This window comes from Choloepus didactylus, chromosome 6 (genome assembly GCF_015220235.1).
Source record: "Choloepus didactylus isolate mChoDid1 chromosome 6, mChoDid1.pri, whole genome shotgun sequence".
Classification (NCBI taxonomy): domain Eukaryota; kingdom Metazoa; phylum Chordata; class Mammalia; order Pilosa; family Megalonychidae; genus Choloepus; species Choloepus didactylus.
Window position 1 is genome coordinate 109425121 of NC_051312.1, and position 26888 is coordinate 109452008.

General features: G+C 35.4%; 3 protein-coding genes and 8 non-coding genes across 29 annotated transcripts in view; 2 read left to right on the forward strand and 9 right to left on the reverse strand.

Moving 5' to 3' along the window:
- The window catches only part of CEP295 (centrosomal protein 295), an 80264-nt gene extending 80083 nt beyond the window's left edge, over positions 1-181 (forward strand). For 8 of the 9 annotated variants that reach the window (XM_037841110.1, XM_037841112.1, XM_037841113.1 and 5 more), the window contains one exon: positions 49-162. In XM_037841110.1, coding sequence (XP_037697038.1) covers positions 49-87 — 39 coding nt within the window. In that variant the 3' untranslated portion in view covers positions 88-162. Of the gene's footprint in view, positions 1-48 lie in introns of all 9 variants that reach the window. The other variant, XR_005217534.1, reaches the window with a different exon arrangement.
- TAF1D (TATA-box binding protein associated factor, RNA polymerase I subunit D) lies at positions 85-26690 on the reverse strand. 9 transcript variants are annotated; one of them, XM_037841124.1, is made up of 14 exons: positions 26625-26690; positions 7004-7109; positions 6069-6441; positions 5072-5247; positions 4756-4816; positions 4365-4536; positions 3570-3598; positions 2760-2807; positions 2499-2529; positions 1977-2024; positions 1565-1611; positions 926-1002; positions 472-504; positions 85-244 (listed from the first exon to the last, which is right to left on the reverse strand). In XM_037841124.1, exons 1-6 carry the CDS (start codon positions 26683-26685, stop codon positions 4396-4398), a joined length of 918 nt encoding a protein of 305 aa, XP_037697052.1. In that variant the 5' UTR covers positions 26686-26690; the 3' UTR covers positions 85-244; positions 472-504; positions 926-1002; positions 1565-1611; positions 1977-2024; positions 2499-2529; positions 2760-2807; positions 3570-3598; positions 4365-4395. The 9 variants fall into 9 exon arrangements, with proteins under 9 accessions (XP_037697052.1, XP_037697053.1, XP_037697050.1 ...); XM_037841125.1 differs by having other exon boundaries at positions 3967-4536; XM_037841122.1 differs by lacking the exon at positions 2760-2807.
- LOC119538934 lies at positions 315-444 on the reverse strand. The gene has a single exon (XR_005217716.1). It is a non-coding gene; the product is annotated as a small nucleolar RNA SNORA25 (small nucleolar RNA).
- Positions 752-876, reverse strand: LOC119538937. Its single transcript, XR_005217719.1, has one exon. It is a non-coding gene; the product is annotated as a small nucleolar RNA SNORA32 (small nucleolar RNA).
- LOC119538931 lies at positions 1332-1404 on the reverse strand. The gene has a single exon (XR_005217713.1). It is a non-coding gene; the product is annotated as a small nucleolar RNA Z40 (small nucleolar RNA).
- Positions 1732-1865, reverse strand: LOC119538935. The gene has a single exon (XR_005217717.1). It is a non-coding gene; the product is annotated as a small nucleolar RNA SNORA1 (small nucleolar RNA).
- Positions 2096-2235, reverse strand: LOC119538932. The gene has a single exon (XR_005217714.1). It is a non-coding gene; the product is annotated as a small nucleolar RNA SNORA8 (small nucleolar RNA).
- Positions 2643-2715, reverse strand: LOC119538950. Its single transcript, XR_005217731.1, has one exon. It is a non-coding gene; the product is annotated as a small nucleolar RNA SNORD5 (small nucleolar RNA).
- Positions 2853-2984, reverse strand: LOC119538939. Its single transcript, XR_005217721.1, has one exon. It is a non-coding gene; the product is annotated as a small nucleolar RNA SNORA18 (small nucleolar RNA).
- On the reverse strand, positions 3741-3868 carry LOC119538945. The gene has a single exon (XR_005217726.1). It is a non-coding gene; the product is annotated as a small nucleolar RNA SNORA40 (small nucleolar RNA).
- Positions 8935-21915, forward strand: C6H11orf54 (chromosome 6 C11orf54 homolog). Of its 3 annotated transcripts, none has more exons than XM_037841119.1 (9): positions 8935-9073; positions 9657-9807; positions 11831-11929; positions 14017-14090; positions 14272-14373; positions 15273-15449; positions 16308-16457; positions 18497-18613; positions 19620-21915. In XM_037841119.1, the coding sequence occupies exons 2-9, from the start codon at positions 9753-9755 to the stop codon at positions 19788-19790; spliced, it is 945 nt and encodes a 314-aa protein (XP_037697047.1). In that variant the 5' UTR covers positions 8935-9073; positions 9657-9752; the 3' UTR covers positions 19791-21915. The 3 variants fall into 3 exon arrangements, with proteins under 3 accessions (XP_037697047.1, XP_037697046.1, XP_037697048.1); XM_037841118.1 differs by lacking the exon at positions 8935-9073 and adding an exon at positions 9086-9284; XM_037841120.1 differs by lacking the exon at positions 8935-9073 and adding an exon at positions 9091-9243.
- Positions 26691-26888: the final 198 nt, after the last annotated feature.

Consider the following 26888-nt stretch of genomic DNA (forward strand, 5'->3'; position numbering starts at 1 on the left):
AAGATAAATGACTAAAGCTACTAAATTTGGTTTTTATTTCCTCCACAGAAAACGCTAGAGAAACTTCGAGCCAAAAATGCATCCTGATTTTTTCCAGTGTAGTTTTATTGTGTGTAGCATTAGGTGGTATTATTTAAAGTCAATAAATTTTTATTTAAGGTATTCTACGTGTTAAGTTTCATTTCACTGCTCAGTCATCTTATTCCTCTGAAGCTTGAGGCAAGATTTGTCTTCAAGATAGCACCTAGGAAAAATAAGCCATTGGACACTTAACTCACATCATCATCATGGACTGTGTCTGTGAATGCGCTAAATCTTGTATCTCTCTCAGGAAAAAACAAGTCACTACGGAGTGACTATGTCATCCTATGGAGAACTTCAATCTCTGGTCACAGCGTTAAGAGCTCCTGGCTTCAATCCCATAAGCCCTCTTTGAAATGACCTATAAAATCTTTCCCATTGTCTACATACCTTTTAAAAGGAATCCACAACTGTTAGTCAGCCCTATGTAATAAGAATATAAAGGTTACTTGTAGAAATCATAACATACTCTAATAGCAACCTAGAAGGGTTATTATTTGGATTAGCTGGGCAATGCATTTTCAAGGGTGCAGGGAGCCTAGGCCTCTGCTGTCCAGTAGCATGAAAAAATGTGAAATGATTCAAGATGAAGTGGATATTGCTACATTTCAGTTTGCATTATTTCCATTTAACAGTGATACAAGCAATGGAAATAAAACAGGGTTGGACAGACTGTTCCCAATAGGCTGAATGCTAGCAAGGTAGCAAATAGAAAACCTAATGGGAAGTTTTTTTTTATATGGTCAATTCCACAGCAATTCAGAAACTGCATTCTAAAAGCCTTGGTAATGACCATTATATTCTGGCAAGTAATTTGGTATGTGATAAGGTAAAAAACAATTACTTGTCACAATTCTTTTGGTTGGCCTTTTCATCTCCAGTTGTGTATGGACGTAACTTGATGTATCAAAAATTCCCCATCTAGGAAAGATAAAAATAAAGGATAAATGTAGGCTTAGATTCCAAAGTATCTCAAAACCCACTCACTGCACAAGTAATATGTATTGAAATTGTCACAAGTGTTTTCATCTTTTCAATCCATTTCATTTCAAGCAAATAGAAAACTATTCTAAAAATAATTTTAGAAATAAGGATAGTTTTAGAAATAAGGATGGATTTCCACTCCTGAACCAACATAATTTGAAATGCTTTTTAATCATCCACTCAAAGACAGCTATTTTGAACATTATACAAATTTCATCAATTACACTTTGTAACATTTTAAAATACAGCATAATTTAAATTTAGATGGATGTTCAGAAAGGCTATTTTCATTCAGCACATTCAGAGCAGTTGAACATTTTGCCCATCATCATAACATCGTATATCACATGGCAGTATTTTTACCAATCTTTTATTAAGTAAAATACCAGCTTCAGTTGCTATAAAGATTAAATAAATAAGTAAAAGAACAGATGTTTAGTAGCTAGAGTTGTGCACAATAACTACAGTGCAATTATCAAGGAATGCACTTAATACTTACCTAGTATTCTTGGAACCCAATTTCTTCCTATTATTCACTTTAGGGCCCTAGAAGAATACAGTCATTATTTTGGCACCTTTTATCTAAATATTTACCATGACATGTCAATGTGTTTCTAATACTTTAAACTTGTCACATCTAATTTTTAACTCATGATCTTAGCAAAAACTTGTTACAGGTCTCATTGTCACCACTGCAATAAATTTACTGTGATGGAAGCATAACCTGTGTCTCAATCTAGCCACATTAGCAGTTCTGGACACCATGATCAACTGTGCCCATTAACAATCGAAATGAGGCTATGCAAAAGTTCCTCTTAAATTATGAATAAATGGTGCAAAATGCTTTGCATCTGTATGAAGTTATGTTTTACTGACAAAAGTTGCTAGAAGCAAAAAGATTAGAGGCTTACTTTTGAATCACAACTGGTAGATGTGCAAGGTTCTCAATTTCAAACAACCTAAAAAAACAATGGAATTAGTTCCTATTGAAGATTACATCACTCTGACAGTATTAGGAAAACTATGAAAGTAATGTCTCAATAGAAATACCAGGTTTAACTTGCACAAAGCCAAGAAAACCAACGATGCCAGATACTGAATTTCTATAGCACTGTCTTTTGAACACCCCAGCAGAAAAAAAACCGCTGAATGCAGATACCATGCAGTGCAGTTTTAGTTCCAGTGTTTGCAATATTACTTACAGGGATAAGCCATATAAAATCGCCCCTTGAAAAGTTACACAACTGCAACATTTATTTTTCATTCTACATATAAATACAAATATCATGGTTTAATATTTTTCCCAAGATACTTGATAATTCTGTTTTACCCTTAAAATGCTGAACTCATTACAACATTAATGAATGCTGTACTCAAAATTCTTTTTCAAAACTGGTGAAAACTTGATATAGAAATTAAAATATTCCACTTACCTCTTATCATGAGTTTCTATCTTGTTCACTCCTATGGAGATACAATACCAAATAAGATTTACAAATAGTACCTAGTTTTTCAAGTTATTAAAAAATGATAACTGTAAGTTTGGTATCCAGATATATTTACAAAGGTTTTCAGCTATCTGTCAGAATTAAACTTTCGTTCATGACTGTATCCGTCAGCAGTTGAACAAGTTAAATTCATCATCTGAACTGTAATCATACCTCAAAAGATGAGTGCCACCATTTAGAACTTACCTAAATGTTACCACACACAAAGTAGAGACCTTTGGGATATGCCCATACCTAAAGGTCAAAAATTAACTATTAGATCTCTGATACTTTTAGCAATGCTGTCTTGTAGTTCCTTCCCACAGAGCTAATAAATAGTTCTGTGAGTAAAGCGAAGCCACATAGTTACTCTTTGAGGCGTTTCCAACGATGTGGATCTACAGAAAAGGCCCAATCGGGATAGACCTCAATCACTGTTAGCAACCTTTAGATTATATAATCCAAGCCCAAAATTGTGTAAAAGCAGCAGTCAGTAGGACAGGGAAATATATCCTCTCATTAAAAGGGGAATGTTACCTAATGTCATAAACCACATGATATTTTTAGTGAAGCTTTTTAATTAACAGATGCTAAGAAACCAGAGGATACATACTCTAAGAATATGTAGTACTACCATAGACTATGGCTACTAAAGATGAGCCACAAGAAAAAACAGACAAGTTGAGGTATACTCATGAACTTGAAGGTTTCTACAAAGGCTTGCAATATAGTGCAGCAAGTGATGTGGACCAGAATAAAGTGATAGGGATCAAGTTTCTGAATTTCCCTATAATTTCTCATGAGAACTTACTAGAACTATAGCCTAACTTTAAAGCTTTGGGACTTTCTTCTAGAATTCTCCAGTGCTTGCATGTAAAATGAAGCACTGATTATGGGAAAAATTAAGGTTAGCCACAAATGTCTAACAGGATGAAACCACTGTTAAGTTTAAATTATGACAATATACATTTAAAGAAAGTCGAACCAAAAGCTCATACTATCTTAAATATGACATACCTGAAACTCCAAACACCAGGTTCTCAAATCTGAAAAAAAGCCCATTTGAATGTTGTTAATTACATCACTACAATTTCACTTATGACTTAGTTTTAAAATTAGTTTACAGTCCTGGAGCTAAATTTTATGGTTACATATACCCCCAAACCTTAAGCTGTCTTAGACACCATGCATGTCCCTTCTTATCTGTATCAAAACTCATACTGAACAATGAGATCTGGGTTGCAAAAGAGGATTTATTTTTTGCACCTCTCTATGGGTCTTTGTCCACAAATTGAACAAAAACAAACACAAGTGCAGAATATAAATACAGAATACTTATGGCAGAGTATGAAGGAATATAATGAGAAACAAACTAAAAATAATATTGTTGCTTAAATTATTTTAAGTGTCCTACCCAGGTAACTGGGAAGAGCATCACTGATTACCACCGTCTGAATGAAAGTGGTCGTTTCGCCAGTCAGTTAATTTTCTCCATGTTTTTCATTTCTGGGTTTAAGAAAATCTTCGTTTACTGATTCAATGCTAATGGGTACCTTAGCTCTCCCATCTTGAAATGAATAAACATCAGCAAGAGAAGCAGGACTTTCCTTGTGTATTTAATAAGTGATTATTTCTCCCACATAAATAAACAATTTCATTAACTGTTTTTTAATTTCTTTTTAGGAGTTTCTCTCAATCTTCTTCTGAGCTTCTTTAATTTTCTCCCTTGAAGGTTAAACAGTTTCTTCTTCAACAGTCATATCCTCAGTTATCATCTTTATGTTTGTTCTTTCTATGATGTAATGTTATTACCTTGTTTGACATTTGTACTCCTTACTCCATTTCAGGACATTTGGACTTTGTTTTTGGCCTTTGAGTTTCTTTTTCTCAATAAAGCAGTTTCTTCACTATCATCCCCTTGTTCTAAATAAGCATTCATCTTCTTCTTTGGTAATTTTGAGCTTATTATGAAATAATTATCCTCCTAGATAAAAAAAGTAAAGCTTGATTGCTTTCAGTAATCGCACACAGCCTTGAGGCTCAGTATAAATTAACTTATTCAAATCCTAATAGCAGTACCACATATTAGAAGTGAAAAGCCCATGTTCTCATTATCAAGTATCCAAAAATTAATATTTTTAGTCTTGCACTTCCAACCCCCAATCTGGATAGGATTATTCCTGAACCAACTGTTGCTGCTTACCACCAATTTGATATCACATTCATCGCCATGTTCAAGATGCACTGTATCCTCATCCTCTGCCCTGTAACATTAAAATTAGTTATCAGAAAATCTTTTATAACTTAACTGACTATATGTTCTAATACATCATGAAACATAGCATATACTAGTCAAGTAGGAAAACAGAAAATAAACCAACACCCCAAAAAATGTCTTATGTGCCAAGCTTATAACCCACCTGCATAATCCAAATAGCCTATTTTATCTGTGCTTCTATCTCTATTACATCAAAATGTAAAACATGGATGGATGCTAAGTTATTTCAGATTCAACTTACACTGACTCTTCAATAGGAGAAATGGATCCATCATCATCCAAGTATTTATATCTACGACTATCAAGATCTTCTTTTTCTAAATCTTCACCAACATTCATTTGTTTCAAGGATTCCTTGAGGTGGTATTCATACTTCAGTTTTTCAATGTAGTTGAAAAATCCTCTTGCAACAGCTTGCTGTTTAACATATCAATAACAGAGTATCTTCAGACATTTTTCCAAAATAAAAAATTTTCTTTCATAACTCATCCTCAGCCTTTGCTCAAAAGAAGCCCATCAAGAACACAAAATCTGCTATGATTCATACTGGTACTCTCCAGAATTCTGGTACCTTAGACGGCTTATTTCTTCAGATTCTTAACTGATTTTTCTTACCTCTATCTTTGCCCCATGGGGATCAAGTATAAATCAAATGCTGCTTGATACAATTGTCTCTAATCAACACAGCAGTTATCAAAGCTACTGAGGTGGTACTGGGAAAAACTATTCCTGAGAAATACTAATGTTATTCATCCTTTGAAATAAATCACATTCTAGCAAGGAATTATAAGCTAATTATACAAACATTCAATGACTATGAGTCTACTGTTAGGTTTCAGGGTATGTGCCAGGCAATTCTGTTGAGACAGATAGCTAGACTGTAAGAAAATAATTTACTGTAAGCCATGAATAGAAAGGTACATGTGGGTTAGAATTTGGTTGCTTCAAAGATGGGTAGTAATGTGAGGTTTTAAGGATGTATTTAAGATCTCCAAGACTGCACATAATCCTGGAGTACTACTTTACTAGAATAATTCAGCACTGGTCACTAGACCAGGGAAGCTTCCAGCTGAAGGACTGTATGGACTTGTAAGGAGAAGGAAGTCAGTACAGAAGATAGCGGAGTTGAAGGTGACAGCTGTACCAAGGTCTATCTTTCACAATTTTAAAAGTGGCCAACCAATAATTTCAGACTTGATTTTAAGCTGTATGCCCAAAGATATAAAAGAGTGACTCACCTCAAAGTTTAAAATTTTCTTCCAAGGTAACTGTTTTCCATTCTCTGATTCTAAAAATGAGAACCCAGGTCTTCTGTCTTTAAATTGTTTTTTGCCTATTTGTGAACTTCTGGTGTTCCTCCTTCCTTTTGGTCTTCCCTTTGGTCTTCCCGTTCGCTTATATTTCCTCTTTTTACGTTTCTTTTTCTTAAATCTTTCAAAAATAGCTTTTAAAGTCCGTGGTATTGGTTCAGAAGAGGAATCGCTTGATGACTCTCCTGCTTGAGCATTTTCTTGTAAATCGAATTTCCTAACAGGGTTTCCTTCCCTCCGCTTAGGTAAGGAAGGAACCCGTTGAGTTTTAAATAAGCTGCTACCAGACGATGAGCTATCACTAGAAAAAAGGAGAAAAAAATTGCATCCTTACTGAATGCTTATTACTAATAAAGCCTAATTCCAAATAGGCATTCCTTCCACAGACCAAAGCAGGGAACACATGTCCATCTAAATAGATCAAAGATATAGGGATGGGTACAGAATGGTAGCCAGTGAATCGTTACCCACTACCTAAAACATCCTGAAACATATTTTTCATAGCATTTATAACAAACTGTATTTTATCTTCCATTTGTAATATAAGCTCCATTAAGGCTTTCTTGGTCATTGCTATAGCTCCCTCTAAAATAAGCAGTAACATAGGAAAATATTTGACAAGAATGTATTGGAAATTTAATTTTACAGTACGATACTGTGAAGTTATTAGATTCTGGAGTTACCTTTTGTATATACTTACGCCCACATACTTCATTTATTATGTGGAATACTTAATTTTTAAGCAAGACTCCACACTGATGCCCATTGGCTTAATATAAAAAATTTAGTCAAGGGTTTTAGGATTTAAGGATGTATCCTACTATATACACATTATCTCTGTCAATTGTTTGTTAGAGACTTACCTTTGATTTTCAATTTCCATAGCAGTAGCTGTCATTTTGTAGTCCAGAGACTCCATCCACAAGATGCAGCAAGTATCTAAATTATGGAGTACTAAGCTGTCACTAACTGTGAATTCAGCAAAAAAAAATCACTTAATTTACCAAGCTTTTAAGCTTCTCATTTAGAAATTGTCCATTTCAGATCAAATTCTAAAAGCTATAAATTGCATTCACAGGTTCCATCCCCACGGTTGTGCCTTTACACATCTATTCAACAATACAAGATTCATTCCATCCAGAAACTATTGTCATTTCCAACAGAAGCACTTAGTATCTTTCAAACCAAAAATAAAAGGTTTTATTTTAACCAGGAGACATACAGCAATCTACAAATACCAATACATTAATAACGTACAACCATAGGCCATTTTCCAAGATTAGACAGGAATTCCCTTTTATTCACAAGGGCAACAGGCATATCATTAGGAATTCACGAGGCCCCAGTATACCATGAAAAACAGCTATCAACATTTACCATCTGGATCCATTGCAACATTTAAAATCCCTGGTCTCTTCACATTTATACTAATTCATCTGAACAGCCCCGAAGCCGCCTCCTCAGCCAAGAAAGACTAAGATGTTTATCTTTTTTTATTCTTCTTGAAAGACTATAATACTTTCTGCAAATAAAAAGCACAGAAACAGAAAGACCCATTTCCACTACTGCATCACCCTTATATGCAATGCCATTATTCTTCCATTTATGTAGTTTTACTCTAGCATTCTTGGGAATCGCCAAAAGTATTGATGAAATAAGTCCTAGGACAATAAAAATAGCAAAAGATTTCAAATTTGTGAATATACTCAGGAGTCCTATGTGGTCATTTCAAAACAGAATTTTGAAATTCTAAATTACTTTTTTAAAATGCCAAACTCTGAGTTCGCTATTAAGTCAGTTTCAACTGCTCAAAAACTAAACAACCTAAAAAACACACTGGGTCCAACGAACCCAGACGGCATACCTGGGAGTATTACAAAATGGAGTGGTCAAAATAAAAAAATCCCTGAATATATATGAATACACGTATATGTATTTATGTGTGGCTAAAAGATTAATTATGCATGAATAACACTAGATATTTGGTATAAATTATCTTGTGTTCACTTGCAGGACAAGTACAGGATGTGGAGTTAGAACATGCAGAAAAAGTAGTGGGGAAGATGGCAAGGTAGGAAGCGCCATAAAAAAATGAAAAATAAAAGTGAGTCTACTCAAACTGTTTGAAAAATTTCCTAATTAGTTTTCGCGTCCTTTTGTGGGATTATACGATTTTTAATGGTCCCGTGGCAATAAAAGAGCTCACCGGAAGAAACGTAGTACCTCTTCATTTACTAGCTACGATCTTCGGGAGTCTCTTACGGAACTACTAACCTCATGCAAGGAAAATGGCGCCCCAAGAACGGTTACCTCGCACTTATTAATACTAAGCCACAAAACGCCCAACTGGTCTAGAATACATTCTAACAACTACATCTCACAATGAAACGCCGACAACACGTGATCACAGTATTTGTGGGGCAGCCGCACGAGTCCGAGAGGGCTCGCTCCTCCCAATCAACTCCTACGATCCAGGGAAGAACTAGATCAGCAACCCTCTTCCGACACTGCCAGGCCGGGACGGCCGCGTCCTCTTCTCTACTGTTCCAAATTAGCAAACGCGCCTCGGGACCAGAGTCCTCCAGATGATTTGAATCAAGTGGGCCCTGGAGGTATACATACCCTGCGCCCAGCAGTCTCCCGCCTTAACACCACACCACACAGACAGCAGCCTACCTCTCTCACACCGCCGAAGAGAAAAGGGGGCCACAGCCTCGCGAACCAGCTAATAGTTCGGCGGAAATCTCGCGATTGCAATTTGACACCAGAAAGAAAGGGAGAGGTGGGAGGAGATAAGTACACACCGCGCGGATTTGATCTCGGGGAGCGGAGAAGGGATTGGTAATAGGCGGAGCCCGAATTTGCTCACGTGGACCGTACGGTGTTTACGTGAGGGAACGAAAAGCTTTAAGGTGGAGACTTTGCTGAGTTCGGTAAGTGGAATAGCCAAGAACATTTCGGCGAATAACGGAAATTGTGGGGCCAAGGGAGGAGAATGGATATGAACTGCGAGGAAAAAGCCTCTGAGCTTAATTTGTTTCGGGTGGTGTCGCATTTGCTGAGCTGTCGTCTGGCTTTCTAAAGCCTGGTGCCAGATTGGTCTGTATGTGTACATGTCTTAGGCGCTCAACTTCGGAATTCTAGGTTAGCGGATGAGCTTGGTTTCTGTTCAAGCATTGTGAGGGATCTCTTTCTGGCAATTTTTGTCATTAAAAAAATCTGTTCTGTGTTAAAATGTTGGAAACGGATCATAGTTTAACCGTGACTCAAAACGTGTAACCCTTGTACTACACCTGTTTCAGGGAGGGGGGCGGGGGAAACGCAAACACCTTTGGACTTGTTTTGTTTTAGTTGGGTAACATATTCAAGAAATACTGAGAAAGATCGTTCTGCCAGTTATTGCTGATTGTTCAAAGCTTCTGTGGGGGGATGGAACCCTGAAGTATCTTACTCTACCATCTTGATAGGGCCCAGTTTGCCCTCTTAATACCTTAACTCTTTAATGTTCATTTTCAGGTCAGTAGCTGTTATGCTTTGTACAGTGTGCACTCTTGTGACAGTTGGCCTACAGTAACTTTATTTGTATAACCTTGCACCTAAAGAAGAAAGAAAATGGCTTGTGTTGAGTTTTCTTTTCATGTGCCAGGTCTAGAAGAACTCGCTGGAGGTAAATACTGGGTTTTAAAAATTATTCTTGGGAAAAAATGAAAAGCTAAATATTTTAAGATATGATTTGCAAAATACAACTTTCCATACAGAACTCATTTTCCTTTTCAGTTATTAATTCTATTCTATTTTTGAGAAAATCCAAAATCCTTCCTTCCTTGGAGAAACCAGTATAACAAAAACTCACTCTTTGTAGATTCTTGGTACGATACCAGCTTTAAAGAAAGAAAATAGCTATAGTAACCCAAGTTTAAAATATAGAAATGCCCAACGAGTTGCAAATTTTTTTGCTTTATTAACTTACCAGTTACAATATTCTTAAATATAATCTGTTGTTGTGTATTAACCATGTTCCCAATCTAGTACTTTTTTTCCCCTATCCTGATGTGACAGCCTGTCAATGAACTTGCTTAGATTTCTCAGTTTGAGCATATTTATTTGTATTTCACCTTTTTGTTTGATCAAACATTAAAGGCAACTTCCTAAGATAAATTAGAGTGAAGAGAGATAAAAATGAATTCAAGAATAGTACTAATCCAAAATTGCATAGCCTGTCAAAATGCTGACCTCTTTTTAAAGTATTTTGGGTTCTACTCTGATGGTAACTATAAAACCTATTCTTTCTCAAAGTGTGTCTTTCCTCATGGTTCATCTGTTCTCCTGATGAGGCTGAAGTCAAGAAGAAAATTCATTCTTTGCTTCATTTGGCTTACTTCTTATAGACCCCTGTTTTTTCTAAATTGACTGGTACTAGTAAACAATCTGTTCTGGTAGTATTCTTTTCCTGTAAGTATTTTTTTTTTCTGTCAATCCTTTCATCTTCTCTAAGACAACACAGGAATATTCCCTTTAAGAGTCTCTCAGCCACTCTTTTCTGTGTGTTTATGTTTCTGTTTTTCTTCTTATATATACATGATATATTCAGTACAAAATAGAAATACTTATTTTTTTAAGTATTAATTAATTTTTTAATTAATTAATTAATTTTTAATTAAAAATTAATACAAAATTAAGTTTTTTGGCTCAAAATTTATTTTTAATTTTTGTAGAAAATCTTACTTTATAGCAATAACTTGTTCTCTTTGTAATTATAAAAAATAGATTTTGCTATATTTCCAAACACTAAAAATTCATATATTTGCAAATCTACAGTTATTAGACTAGGCAGAGGAATTTTCCAGTCAATTTGGTTTCTATTCTTATATAGATAATATCTGGTATGGAATATGCATATGGCTAGATTTAGGATGACTTTCTTGTTTTTAGAAAGACTAATTCTATAATGCTAAACTATAACTGCTGATACCACTATCAGAAATTTTTCTAAGAAATTTTTCATCCTTAGACATTGTTCTTAGATTTATAACTTTGAGGTACAGATGCTTGCTCTTTTAACCCATTTTATTGAGGTACAATATATCTACAGTAAAGTGCACTAATGTCATGAATTTTAACATATTTACACCCATGTAACCAGCATCTATATTAAGATGTAGAATATTTATAGCATTTCAGAAGGCTCCTTCATGTACCTTTCGACTCAGTATCCCTATCACTAGACATCATTACTGTTCTGATATCTATCACCTTAGATTAGTTGTCTGTTTTTGAAATATGTATAAGTAAAGTCATAGAGTGTCTATTCTTTTGTGCCTGACTTCTTCTCAACATTTTTCTGTAAGCTTCATATCTAAACAGTTAAATTTCAGTAGGTCTTTGTAATTTTTTTCTCAAAAGGAGGGTCATCTCTGGCTATTTTAAAAAACCTAGAACCACCTATTCATTTACTTTTATTACACTGGTTTGTAATCACCATAGATTAGGTATTTATGTGTCTTTATCTATATTATATCTTTGATTAATTATATGTCTAATTGGTTGAGTACGTATATTCATTAATAAGACCATTTTCCCTCTCTTTCTTAACATTGTTTATACAAGTACAGGATGAGGAAAGATTTTATATGTAGTGGCCAATTTTTGTTTACCTAATACTATATAAGCCTTTTTCTTATCTTTATTAGTTCTGCAGAAGGGACTAAAAGATAACTTTGCCGATGTCCAGGTCTCTGTAGTTGATTGCCCTGATTTGACTAAGGAACCGTTTTCCTTTCCTGCAAAAGGTAAGCAATTTCTGCAACTTTTATTTTTCAATCATAATCTTTTTCTGAAACCAAAATTATTTTTAAGGACCACCTTAAGTTATCCACAAATAAAGGATATTTTTTCCATCTTATAGACTCAATTGTTCTTAATTTCTAAACTCACTGTTTTCTTGCATTAATCAAAGTTCATTTTATACCCTTATGGAAAGAGATCATGTTTTATGCATTTCTGTAACCTTCACAGGTTACAGAACAAATATTCAATAGGCTAGAATCCTTGCAATCATATGTGAGTTTTGTTTTTAATTGCTAAAGTAACTGTTGTGGGGACTTAATTTAAATTTAAATTTTATGTTTTTATTTATTCAAGATCAGAAGGGATTGTAAAAACCTTGTATTCCAATCATCCATTAAATCCATCCCTTCAACAAATTTGCCAAGTGATCATCCAGCCAATGTTTGAAGTTAGAGAAGGAAGGGAAATTAATATTAGTTGAGTAAATGTAATTTGTTCAAACAGTATGGTAGATACCTATATTTGATATTTTAATTAATTTTGTCAATAATATTGCACAGTGAGTACTGTCCTCAGCTCATAGATGAAAAACCTGAAGCTCAGAGAGCTTATATAAGCCCCAAAGTGACCTTCATAACCAGGAGTGAAAGCCAGCTGAAAGCCAGGTCTTTCTCCTTCCAAAGGCCAAGCTTATTTATGCCCTATTTATTTATATCCTACTGAGATAAGAAATTTGGAGACAAGCTCTCCTGGTAATCTTTTATGATGTAATTGACATCCTATGATGTAGAAGTCCTGGACTCTCATTCTATCCCTACCACATACTGATTTCATTATCCTTGGTAAGCCACTTAATTTATCTGTGCCTCATGGTGCCCAATTTGTAAAATGACAATTGGATTGTTCTTTTTGGGTCTTTCCAGCTTAAACATTTTAAAAATTTTAATAGACCTGTACATTCTAGAAGTTGTGTGTACAGGATGGCATTTTTCTCTGCACCTTGAAAGCATTTAGCATAATATTTTTATGGTCACATTTCTTCCAAATTTAAGAATACGTTCCTGCAGAATAAATAAACACACAGAGAAGAGTACAAGAAAGAATGAAAATGGTTACCCTTAATTCTTTAATCTAAAGCATTTGTAGTTTGCCAAAGAGTTTTCTGGTCAATAATTTGTGAGTATTTAAATTGCAATACTAAGGAAGCCAGTAAGTATGTATGTATATATGTATGTATATGATATATATGTGTATATGATCTTTCATAAACAGTTAAGCATTTCTGCATGAACTGTTTGCTAAGGTTACCAATAACCTTGATATATTTAGTAGTAGTAGTATTTGATCTCTCTATATATTTAATACTGTTTGGCTGTTACTGCCTCTTGACATTCTCTCTCCTCTGCTTTTATCCCTCCCTATATTCTTTTGTCTTTTTTCCCTTAGTGCCTTTTCTACCTTCTATGGTGTTCTTTCTCTGTTGTTTTTCCTGCCAGACTCTTCAATACCAATGTTTTCCAGAATTCTTTTCTCAGCCTCTTTTTATTCTTGTAAAATATCTCTGGGCTTTTCCATCTACTTATAGTTTTAATTGCTATCCGGATACAACATCTTCAAAATCTGTACATTCTACCTAGACATCTCTTTTTCTTAGCTATAGCTCAGTATTTCCAGCTGCCTACAAAACATCACCTAGATATGCTAAGGAAAACTTTAGGTCTAAATGTGTAAAATTTAACTCATTACTTCACCATAGTTGCCTATTCTGCTATATTTTTTCTTTTTCTTAATTTCCTCTTCACCTCTATAGTCACCATTATTAGATTATTGCCCTATTGTTGACTTTCTTTTGGCTTCATGCCATCAACTACATCTATATCAAGCCATGCTTGGTTAAGAAGACATTGGAAACACAGGTAATTACAATAGAACAAGGGTCCTAGCTACTTAGGTCTTTCAACTCCTGCTACTTGTAAAACTCCTTATGAAAATGAAGAAGTTGTATACTCTTAATAAATTAAATTAGTATCTTCTGGTATTTTATACTTAGATGCATTGCCTGTTTTTAAGATGGCTTATGTTTTTTTAGGCATCTGTGGGAGAACTAGAATTGCTGATGTAGGAGGTGTGCCTTACTTATTTCCTGTTGTAAAACAAGAAAAAGTAAGTGTCATACTTTTGCTTTTCATATCACATGAAGATTGTAGACAAGTTGATTCATCTTTTAATTATTAGAAGATCCTTTGATCAATGTGGGAAGAAAGTATTATAGATTTAGTAATAAAGATAAACCAGGGAATTAGTATAAGTTATGATTTTACTAATATTTTTTCCTCTTGTCTAGGTTTATGATCTAAATAAGGTTGCAAAAGAAATCAAGCTGCCTGGAGCTTTTATTCTTGGAGCAGGGGCAGGCCCATTTCAGACTCTTGGGTTCAATTCTGAGGTCAGCATATACGTAAATTGATTTGACATTTGGTTTTCCTTTTTCCCTTTACTGCATTAACAGAAAGTCTGCCTTCTGGGTGAACTGTGATTGATTGATGTTGTATCTCTCCACAGATTTGATACTGTTTGATATGAATTTGGAGTTACACCACATGCCCCAGTTGGTCCAGTTGTAATGGAGCACTGGCCTCTTGTTTCAGTATGTGTTTAGGGTATAAGTTTAGCCTTAGATGAGTCCAGATTCCCATTGTGATCTGCTGAGGACCCAGGATTGTAAAATAATTTTATCCTTATATATCAGAGGATTCTTAGCTCCCCTAAGGAGCTTTTAGTAAAGTGGTAGCTTTGGATCATAAGATAAATGGAATATTTAATCATCTAGTCAATTCCCTCCTTCAGATCAAATAATAGTGATGTACCAGATGTCATATCTATTACTGTGTAAGTCAGTATATTTCCAACATAAAAAATATCACATCAATGTTTTTTGGTATTTCATGAATGCTATAGTAAATGACCACAATCCTTCTACCCATTCACTTGCAGTCTAGTCGGGTGCGACCATTAGTCAGTGATCATATAGTGTCTTTTGCAGAAACATTAATATCATTTGCCTTGTGTTCAAGATAGAAAAAAGTTTAAAACTTAAAATTAGACATTTTAAAGGAAAGTTACAAATGTTATTGGCACACGGTAAGAAATATTGCAAAGGTTTTCCAGTTTTTTTGTATTTCTAATATTTTGTATCTAAAATTGAATATTTCATGTTTTGCCTTTTCTTAGTAGACTTTGAAATAAAATGTCTTGAAGTCTTTAATAAAATATTTTGTTCCAGTATTCAAGATTCTATTTACCTACAGATACAAGGATTGACTAATTATGTATTTTTCCTTTCAGTTTATGCCAGTTATTCAAACAGAAAGTGAACACAAACCTCCTGTGAATGGAAGTTACTTTGCTTGTATTAACCCTGTAGATGGAGGGTGCCTGCTAGAGAAATACAGTGAGAAATATCATGATTTTGGGTGTGCATTGATGGTTAATCTTTTTGCCAGTGACGGCCAACCTGGCAAGGTGATTGTTAATGAAAACATAATATTCTCTTACATGTTCTAAAATAGCCAAAAATTTGAACTTTTTCACCCCAAATTGCTATTCTTAAAAAAATCAAAATCTACCTAAGGCTTAGCTCCATGAATAGCCCACTTTTGAAAGATTCAAACAGTACTACAATCAGAGTGAAAGTCTTATTTAAAAGAATAATACTTAGTAAGCATTATCTTTTTTCTGAGGAACAAAAAGATAACAGGATATTAATTTGGAGAATAAGGTATTCACTTACACCAATCATGCAGCTAAAATAAATAGATAATGCCTACTAATAGGTAGCAAATAGGTAATTTGCTTATTCCTTACTTATCAGACATTGATTGGGCAAGGCAGAAATGGTAGTAGCAAAAAATTATAGCAAGAAGAAAGCAAGGAGAATTAGTGCCTTCCTTCCTGTTTACTTCTGTTAGTATACAAAAAGATGACTTCAGTGTCAGCAGTTCTGAGGACTGTTACATTTCTTAATAAATAGAGATAGCCGCTTCAGCTGCTCTGAGAAATGAACTAATGAAGGCTAAATATCTACTAAAGTAGAGATAACCTACGTCTGGAATTTTGTGGGAAGTGAGAAAATATAATCATTTCATAATATATATATATGAATGATCAATACTAACTGGGTATTAAGACACCTCAACTCAAATCTGGGTGTTCTAAACAAATAAATGAATATTTGCATGATAGAATTAAATTATATATATTATATATAATTATTAATATAATATTCCAGATAAATTATATGGAATTAAATTCACTTTTGTAATTACTGATATCAAATGTTGCAGCTTGGAACAGTGGTATGTATATTTATGTCTTCTGTAGATCATTGAGGTGAAGGCCAAAAGAAGAACTGGAGAACTTAATTTTGTGACTTGTATGAGAGAGACTCTTGAAAAATATTATGGAGATAAGCCTGTAGGAATGGGAGGTACTTTCATAATTCAGAAGGGAAAAGTGAAGACTCACATTATGGTAAGGCATACATGTACTTATGGGGGGGGACCACATGCACACGTACTTATGATTTTAGGATTTTTAAATATACTTTGGGAATTCTACCTTTAAAGACACCCTGCATATAATGATTTTTCTATGACTGTATTACCTTATAATTTAAATGATGAACAGTAATGACATTGTGAAGATAATGTTTAAGATCAAGATAGATGTGATTGTAAGCCTTAGAAACTGATTATTATTTTCATTGCCAGAATCCAAAATCAATATATAGTAGATTTTGCTATTAAGATGGTTGTGCTTTTGGGGAAAGAAGAAGTCATTACAAAAATTATAATCTTATGGGCTAAATCAGTTTAAAAGACACTAGGGATGGAATATTATACAAAGCCAGACACAGGGCATTCAGGACTTTTCTATAATTTCTTGTAGGTGAAGCAAGGAAGGAAAGAAGTAAGAAAGAAAGGGAGGGAGGAAAGAAAGATAAAAATGATTCCAACTTAATTTCATTTTACTAGTAACAGAATAAGAAAATATAGTGTTTTAAGGCTTTTTATCTTGATAATTTTAAGTACTTAGCTGATACTGCATAGAAAGAGTAAACACTTGTGAACCTACTTAAAAACTTGCAAATAATTAAGAGAATTATAGATAAATCTATTTGTAAATAACACATGATTATAGGAATGAATCATAATGTTGCAGACTTCCAGATCAAGGAGTTTGTATTTTATTTTGTTCTTAATCACAATAAACTGTTTTCAGAAGTACTTAGAAGCACTCCTTTCTTGCACTTAATTCCTTGTTATATGTATTTCATTTACGTGAGATTTAAGCCTGTTAACCTTATTCTTCAGCTACTGATAATTTCATCAGGTGCATTTATTAGCTCTTATCAGAAGCAAACAGGAAAACATTACCATGAATAATAACTATACATATATTTATACTTGTAAATGTATTTGAAGTCAAGAAAACAGTAAAAACAGTGGAAGAATGAAGTAATGTTCTCTACCAATTTTTTTTCTACCTATTTTTAATGACTTGTTGCTGTTTTTTTTTTCATCTACCAGTAGCATTAATGAAATTCAAGATTAGAATGGGAATATAGTCACAGAAAAACTGAGAGGTTATGAAAAATGAAATATAAAAAATAGCAATAGACTCATTTCTTTATTCTTTTATCAGTTTTAGCTTATATACATTAATTGGGTATTGTTTTGAAAACTAGAGTATTGTTCTGGTTTGCTAATGCTGCCTCTTTTGCAAAATACCAGAAATGGATTGGCTTTTATAAAAGGGGGTTTATTTGGTTACACAGTTACAGTCTTAAGGCCATAAAGTGTCCAAGGTCAACAATCGGGTACCTTCACTGGAGGATGGCCAGTGGTGTCCGGAAAACCTTGTTTAGCTGGAAAGGCACATGGCTGGCGTTTGCTTCAGAGTTCTGGTTTCAAAATGGCTTTCTCCCAGGACGTTCCTCTCTAGGCTTCAGCTTTTCTCCAAAATGTCACTCTCAGTTGCTCTTGGGGCGTTTGTCCTCTCTTAACTTCTTCGGAGCAAGAGTGCTTTCAAAGGCCATCTCCAGAATGTCTCTGTAAGGTGCAGCTTCTCTCTCAGCTCCTGTGTGTTCTTCAGAGTGTCCTCTTGTCTGTAGCAAGCTTGCTCCTTCTGTCTGAGCTTAGACAGTGCTCTAGTAAACTAATCAAGGCCTATGCCAAATGGGCGGGGCCACACCTCCATGGAAATTATCTAATCAGAGTTATCATCTACAGTTGGGTGAGTCGCAGCCCCATGGAAACACTCAAAGAATTGCAATCTAATCAACATTAATACATCTGCCCACACAAGATTGCATCAAAGATAATGGCATTTGGGGGGACATAATACATTCAAACTGGCACAAGTATGTAACTTCTTTTGATGCTAAAAATAGCCATGAGAATGTATAAGAAGTCTTAAAATTTTTTACTTAATGAAATTGCATATATTTTTAAATTTTAGTTCTCAGTAGCGTTCAGTATATTTACCTGTTTAATGATCTTTTATTGTAGCCCTCAGAATTTTCTTCCTGCCCATTGAACACTGATGAAGACGTGAATAAATGGTTGCATTTTTATGAGATGAATGCCCCTTTGGTTTGTCTGCCAGTTTTTGTATCCAGAGACCCAGTAAGTCTATGTCTCTCTTAATTGCAGCATACTACAATGACAATGCTTGATTTTTTTTTTATTTTTTAGGATACTCTTTTAGAATTGATACTTTTTTTGGTGGTGTTTAAAAACTAGGATTATTTCTAGAATTATCTTGAAAGATAAAAGAGCAGGTGGCTAATCTCCCTATGAGTTAGGCAGGGTAGTTTTTAGCTTCAAGAAAATGAAAGCATAGGCATTTTAAATAACTCCTAAAGTCATGTTATTAAATAGCAGAATTAGACTTATGATTCAGATCTCCTATCCTGTTTGGTAGTTATTGTATTGCAACACTGTACAAAAGCTTAGAGAAAAATATTAACTAGAGACAAATTCAAAGCAAATATCTACCAAAATAATGACTAGTCTTTTGATCTAGCAATTACACGTCTAGAAATTTATCTAAAAATATATGCATACATGTGTAAAATTACTTAGTTAAAAGGTTACTCATGACAGTATTATGTAATAGCAGAAGAATTATAAATCTAAATGTCCAGTGGGAAATGGTATGTACATGCAATGGAATACCACATAGGTGTAAAAGAATGAGGAAGTAGTTTTATGTTCTGATACACAAAGATCTCGAATCTATATTGTTAAATGAAAAAAAGCAGTATGCAAAGCAGTGTGTGCAGAATGGTATCATTTGAGTAAAAAAAAAGTAAAATGTTGATAAACAAGAAACTACTTACATTAGTTGCCTACAAGGAAAGAAAATGAGTGGTGATGGCATGAGATGGAATGAGCCATTTTACTGAATATATCCTTTTGCACCCTTTGAATTTTGAATCATGTGAATGTATTACCTATTTAAAAAATAAATTCATCACATTTTTTTAAAAATTAAATTAAAAGAAACTTAAAAAATAAGAAAAAATTAAAACTGTTGTCACACAGATTTAAAAAAAGGTCTCCTTCCTCCTTAAACAAATTCTATTTAAAATAATTTGAGTACTAACTGATGGTTTGTCCATTGTTCCAGGGGTTGGATTTGCGATTGGAGCACACTCATTGTTTCAGTCATCATGGAGAAGGTGGGCACTACCATTATGACACTACCCCAGACATAGTGGAATATGTTGGATACTTCTTACCTGCAGAGCTTCTCTATCGTATTGACCAACCAAAAGAGACCCATTTAGTTGGGCGATAGTGAATCAGCTGATACTCATTTAAGAAAAGAAATCATTAACTAAGGTTTACTTTTCAAATTATTTTTAAAATTAAGCTCATTGATTGATACTAACATAAAATCCAATGGAAATTACCTCATTACTAAACCCTATTTTTTTGGCCTTTACACGGAAGGTGTATGTTGAAATTATATTCTATATTATTTTGTAAATCCATCTTAGAGAAACTACTGGAAACAAAGATACATAATTGAAACATTCTTCATTTTTAAATTTTGTGATACCAGCAAAATAATAGTTCATTTTATATCTTATATATTAATATGATCAGGAATCATGTCATTTTACTTACTATCTAATAGTAGTAACTTACATTTCTATAACACTGTTAAACGTTTCAAATTAGTCTCACAACTGCTATGTGAATTATTTTTGGGAATTAGAAATCAGTGTTTGAAATGTTGATAAGTGCTGAAACTTCATACTGAATTTTTTAAATTTCATTTTATAAATCAGAAAATACTTATTTTAATGGAACAAGTTGATGGGGGTCAGCATTCCCCTTTTGGTAATGTTGAGTTTGGTAAGTTTGAGTTTGTACTTTAAAAATTATAGCAACTAGATGGTTAGTCATGATTCCTGCCATGTTTGGATTTCCGGTTACAAGCAGTTTGTACTTTGTTGGTTATTTGCAACAAGAGAAGAGAAAATAAACAGCATCAAAATATAGCTTTGAAGGAGTGTCATTTAATTTATAATTGAAGCTATTAATAAACATAACTTCTGTTCTTCATGAGAGAGAAAATTAGATTCTTTTACTGATTGTAATGGTTGACATTTTCCTCAGTGTTCTTCTGTAATAATCATTAGCCAGAAATCAACTCTAATTTTGTTAATGCCCAAAACATGCAGTTCTAGGAGCTCTTTAGTGCTAAGCACATAATAAATCTTCAAAAAGTAAGTTTTGATTGTCTAATTTGGATGTTAGCTATAACATGTCCTGAGAGTATCCATTCTTAAATAGTTTCAAATAAGCACTAGTTTGAAGAAAAAAAAAAATTATATTCATAATATATTTCTTTTAATATCGTGCATCCAGGCAAAAATAATATTAGTATTCAGTATCCAGTATCCAGTGCCTTCTGGAATGTAAGCTTCATGAAGGCAAGGACTTTATCTGGTCACCACTGTACCCCTAATGCCTTTAACAGTGCCTGGCCAAAGTAGGCACTGAATAAATATTTGTTAAATGAATAAGTGTATGGGTTATTATGCCAGACACTTTGCTAGATGCTGGGGATCTATCATTCAGTCATTTATTTAATGGAGGAAGACAAACAATAAGCAAATATATAATATGTTAGGTGTAATACATTTACCACAGCATAATGTCTCTGCTGAGGAATCTGATAATGAAAATGTTGATTCCTTCTCTCTATATGCTCTCATATCTCATATAGCACCTGATGTTTTCTGTTCTGATAGTGAAGAACCAGTTATTCCTTCTGATATAGAAGCATATTTAACTGAACTTTTACCTAAAAACACTCAAGTACAATTTCCAAATGATAAAAAGTAGAAAGGGCTTACTATTATAACTGGGACAGATGATTCATATCCTTCAAATCCCATTTTAGAAGATTATACTGAAGGAGAAGCTAAACAGTTTAAAAAGCTGTGAATATTTGCAAGAAAGCAGAAAGGTCCTCTCAACCTTTAGATACAGTAATAGTAATCTCTTTTCTAATTTTTTGTCTTTATACAAGTAGAAGTATGTTACATTGCTCTTACAGAAATCATAGCTTAATTAGTAAAAATATTATCAATAGAGTTTTACAGGCATTCAATGCTAAGTCTCTGATAATGTGGATACTTCCCTTTGATATTGAACCACTCATGGATCAAGGTACTTCGCTTAGTGAGACATTCGTGTTCATAAAGCATCATTTGATTTGATTGAATGTAAATCAAAAGTGCTATAAATTCTCTGTAACTGAGACAAGGGGGAGCTCTCTGATCTCACGTCTACCAGCATCTGGAGGAGCAGGCACTCCCAGGCTTGGTAATGTATCAATTAATTTTTACATTGTAAACTTGTTCTTTTTACTTTAAGTGCTCCTTTAGTAAAAATGTGTTAAAGGTGAATTCTTGTCTGGAATGCTCTTTACTTTTAAACCGTTGTCTGTCCCTGTAGGCTTAATTGAGTGGCAGGTTACTTGATGAAGCCCAAACCCATTGAATCAGGACCTGATAAGGCTCGGGCCTTTTCTAATGGAGACCTAGGTTTGATGTGTAAAGAGACTAACCCCTGATATGTGCTATGAAGAAAATAAAGCAGGGTAAGCGGGGATGGACTGCTGCCTCAGTGTCAGTGGAGTGGTCACCTAAAACACCAAGAGAAACCCTATCTCTCTGGCCAGAGGAGTTGGGGAATGGGCTTCTTGTGATTCCGTTTATTTCTCTCTTATCTCTTGCTGCTTCATCCTAAGCATGGCCCCAGATGTGTACAGAACTGAAGAGCAGCATGTGTGTGTATGTCCACGGAGGAGGGTTCAGCTAAAATTCTACAACAAACCTGTCTTTCTGGCTAGAGGAAGCAGACAAAGGGGTTATTCATAGCATTCCCTTGTTAGTCTTTTAAGGTCTGTTTTGATACCCCACTTTCATTCCTGATATTGGTCGTTATCTCTCGTTTCTTTTCTTGGTCAGAATAAAGGTTTATCAGTTCTAGTGATCTTTACAAAGAGTTCTATATCTAGATATAAGAACTCTCCAAATTTGACACTAAGAAAACAATCCAACTTTAAAAATGGACTAAAGATTTGAACAGACCCTTTGCCACAGAAGATACAGGAGGATGTGGTGGTTTAGAGTTATAAACCCCCAGACAACCATGTTCTTGAACTTAATCCATTCCTGTGAGTCTGAACCCATTGTAAGTAGGACCTTTTGATTAGATAACTTCAGTTAAGGGGTGGCCCAACTCAATGAGGATGGATGTTAATCCTATTAGTAAGAGTCTTCTATAAGCAGAATGAAATTCAGTCAGAGAGAGAGAAAGCCAGAGGGAGCAGCCAGAAGCCAGATTGCAAAAATCTTCAGTGCAACCCAGTGGTGATAACTATTAAGAAGGCAGATAAATTAATGGCTGGGAGCACAACTAGGAATCAGGTAGTTGATAGAAATATGGAACAGGGGTAGATGTTGCTGGTAGAGATCCTCTGGGGAAGTTCCGTCTATGAGTCCTCTCCCCCACGTCAAACATGTCATCAGCAACACCCTCTCTAGCTAGCCCTTCAGCAGTGCCACGGGACCCAACCAGAGGCCAGTTCCCCAATTCACAATAATCCCAAGGTTGTCAGGATGGTCAAAGCAGAGGATTTGGAACAAACCATAGAAATAGAGACAGGGTATGGAGATAAAATGCCTGGGTAGAATGAATTAAATACACAGTCCAAAGTTTAAATAAAAGCAACTGTTAACACTTGCGCAATGGGCCGACCCACTGCTTTTAACCGTGCCTTTTCTGATAGGTATGGAAAAGCATAAAGGGGAGTTCAAGTATATTGTACTCCTTTTTCAAAATACTGTTCCTGGTAAAAATTGTAGTACGTTGTCCTCTCTTTTCCCTCCAGTCAGGAGAGGAAATACTAAGGCCATACCAGCTTCCCATTTCAGTTCAGGAGATGGGGAGAAGGACTCCAGGATCTTGGAACCATGGCCTCATGTGCCCAAGTGTGGACTATGACTGAGGATTAGTACTGGCAATTTCTCCAGTTTAACCATACCCCGAGCAGACCTCTGGTACTACTGCAGAAAGGGCATCCTCTGACCAGCGTTACCTAAAAAGTGGGGAGGGAACTGTGCTCTGGTTCAACTGGCTATCCTGTTCACCCTAGCATTTAAAAAGAAAGAGAAAATACAAACTCAGGTAAAGAGAAAGAAAAGAGGTTTACCTGGTTCCTTTAATGAACGAATTTATCTAAATAATATAGGAGTTCTCTGAGGAATCCCGGATAAATTTAAGGCTAAAATTCAGGTAGCTGCAAAATTTAAGTCATTCTTGTTCTAGTGGGTTACGATTAATAACTAGGTTAATTACATATATTATAATCAACAACGATTTATCAATTATACCAGGGATGCAGTTAAGGGCATCCCAGGGCAGCTGGACATTACTAGCTGAATGACATAGAAAAATAAAATAACCCTAGATAGACATGATACTAGCTGAAAAAGGAGGCATTTGTGTCATGATTCGAAGTAGTTTTACATTCATCCCCAATAATACAGCACCTAATGGAACCATCACCAAAGCTTTACAAGATCTAACAGCCTTATCAGAGGAATTGGCTGAGAATTCAGGCATTAATAACCCCCTCTCATGGGGTGGCTGGAAAGCTGGTGTGAAAAGTGGAAAGGGGTGGCGTTGTCTGTCTTAACCTCTCATCATTGTAGCTGAAGTACTCACAACAGTCGGGTGTTGCATCAACCCATGAGCCCGGGGGTTGACTAAAAGACTTACTAAGATGGCCCTAACCAAGCAAATGCCTGTTCAATACAGGCAAAACAATTTGTACCTCCTCAAGGAGGAGGATCTCTATAATAAGGAATGCAAAAAAGCTCTTAGCAGGTTTAAGAGACTGGTATGTGAAAACTAAAAAAAGTTTAAAAGAAAAAGGGATTTGTGAAAAAGAGATTAAGTTTAGCTTTCAGACAGGGTGGGGGCAGCTCGGGGGGATGGCAGAGTCAAGAAGCCAAGCCTTAGTTGGCGGCTGGTCCTATTTAAATGCACACTGTCCTTGCAAGGTGGAAACTCGGGTGGGGGTTCTTAAAATAGACTCATAATTTGTTACCAACTGGCTCTGCAGTTAAGGAGCAAAGGAAAGAGGCCAGGTAAGCATAAGAGTGGTGTCAGTGCCTTAAATGGGCATAACAGTCAGGGGTGGAGACTTGTTTCAAATGTTTCAAATTTGTGTGGGTTAGTTAGGCCTGTCGAATAGACTGTAACCTCTGGAGTAAACAGCCAATGGAGAAATGGGAGGGACTTCCGTGTTAGGCTTAGGGAATAAATAGTGCAGTGTTCTACTGTTCGGCGCACCAGCCACCAGTTTGGTTGTGTGCCCGTTCTTGCAAGATCATAAATAAATTTCTCTTCTTTTCCACAACCAGATGAGCGTTTATCCCTTTTTAGGTATAGTGCTTGTTTCTCACACTGTGAAGTGGGTTCCTTGATCAGAAGCAATGCTGTGTGGAATACCATGATGATGGATAAGGCATTCTATACGTCCATAGATGGTTGTTTTGGCTGAAGCATTTTATGTAAGGAAGGCAAACTCATATCTGGAATATGTGTCTATTCCACTTAGAATAAATCACTGTCCCTCCCATGATGGGAGTGGTTCAATATAATCAACCTGCTACCACGTAGCAGGCTGATCACCTCGGGGAGTGGTGCCATATTGGGGACTGAGTGTGGGTCTCTGCTGCTGGCAGACTGGGCACTCAGCAGTGGCTGTGGCCAGGCCGGCCTTGGTGAGTGGAAGTCCATGTTGCTGAGCCCAAGCATAACCTCCATCCCTACCACCATGACCACTTGGTTCATGAGCCCATTGGACAATGACGGAGTGGCTGGGGAAAGAGGTTGAGTGGTATCCACAGAATGGGTCATCTTACCCACTTGATTATTAAAATCTTCCTCTGCTGAAGTCACCCTCTGGTGAGCATTCACATGGGACATAAATATCTTCATGTTTTTTTGCCACTTATACAGTGACTCACACACCTGTGGGGATGTACAAGTCCAAATTCCTTAGGGGCAGGGAGTAAACTGGCAACTCTGACAAAGATCTTCAATGAACTCCCCAGAAGATGCTGGCTAGCCGAAGAAGTGAACGTTCTCTCTCTTCTCCCTTAAAAGTCTTCAACTGATTGGATTAAATCCAGCTGATTGGATGCTCTCATTGCTGAAGACATGCCCTTCCTTGACATAATCAGTCACAGATGCAGTCAATTGACTGATGATTTAATAAACCAGCCTTCTGGCTTACTAACCAGCCACAAATGTCTGCAGTAACAGGCCAGAGCTTGCTTGTCCAGACATCTGGGCACCATCACCTGGCCAAGTTGACACATGAACCTAACCATCACAGTGGTGGGGGATGGGGTGGGGGATGGGGTGGGGGAGGCAGGAAAGAAGGATTTTGGGGGATAATGGATCTGTTCGGTATCCTGAGTATGGTGGTGGTTACAATAATCTATGTGTGTTAAACTCAGAATTCTAAATCCCCCTCCCCACAAAAGGAAAAGAAATAACTTTCCAACATGGAAAACTCAAGGTCCAGATGGTTTCAGTGCTAATTATTACCAAACATATAAGGAAGAAATAGCAGCAATTCTACAGTCTTTTACAAAAAAAAGAGGGCAGAATACTTTCCAAGTCATTTTAGAGGTTAGCATTGCTGATACCCAAACCAAATAAATTAAAAGAAAACTGTAGACCAGTATCCGTCATGAACACAGATGCAAAAATCCTCAACAAAATGTTAGGAAATCAAATCCAGCAATATATAAAAAGGATAATATAACACAACTAAGGTTTACATGGGAATGCAAGGCTGGTTCACCATTTAAAAAACAATTTGCCATATTAATAAAGTAAAGATGAAAAACATGATTATCTGAAAAGATACAGTAAAATCACTTAACAAAGTTAAACATCCATTCATTATTGAAGACTATATGAAAATGAAGAATAAAAGGAACTTCCTTAACCTATAAAAAATCCTATTATCTGACATCTATAAAAGCCTACAGGGAGAACATTTAGAAAGAAGGGAAAGATGTTCACTTACCAAGTGCTGGAGGTTCTAGCCAGTGAGATGCAGCAAGAAAGGAAGAAAACAAACTCACCATTTGCAGAAAATGTGAAATGTCTACATAGAAAATACTACTTGCAAGGTCACTGGATACAAGGTCAATATAGAAAAGTCAATTGTGTTTTTAAATACTAGCAATTAACAATTGTTAACTAAAAGGAAAGTAAAGCACTATTTACAAAAGCACCAAAAAATGAAATACTTAGGACTGCCTTTGGGAGGGCCAGCAGAGAATAAAGG

Excerpts from the sequence above, each read along its gene's own strand:
- C6H11orf54 (XM_037841119.1), top strand. The coding sequence starts at position 9,753 with ATGGCTTGTGTTGAGTTTTCTTTTCATGTGCCAGGTCTAGAAGAACTC. Across the intron at positions 14,091-14,271 it reads CTGTTGTAAAACAAGAAAAA|GTTTATGATCTAAATAAGGT; the intron begins GTAAGTGTCATA and ends CCTCTTGTCTAG. Across the intron at positions 16,458-18,496 it reads AAGTGAAGACTCACATTATG|CCCTCAGAATTTTCTTCCTG; the intron begins GTAAGGCATACA and ends CTTTTATTGTAG.
- TAF1D (XM_037841127.1), bottom strand. The coding sequence starts at position 26,685 with ATGGTGAGTTTGTTTTCTTCCTTTCTTGCTGCATCTCACTGGCTAGAA. Across the intron at positions 7,110-26,624 it reads GCTAGAACCTCCAGCACTTG|TTAGTGACAGCTTAGTACTC; the intron begins GTAAGTGAACAT and ends CTGAATTCACAG. Across the intron at positions 6,442-7,003 it reads ATGGAAATTGAAAATCAAAG|TGATAGCTCATCGTCTGGTA; the intron begins GTAAGTCTCTAA and ends CCTTTTTTCTAG.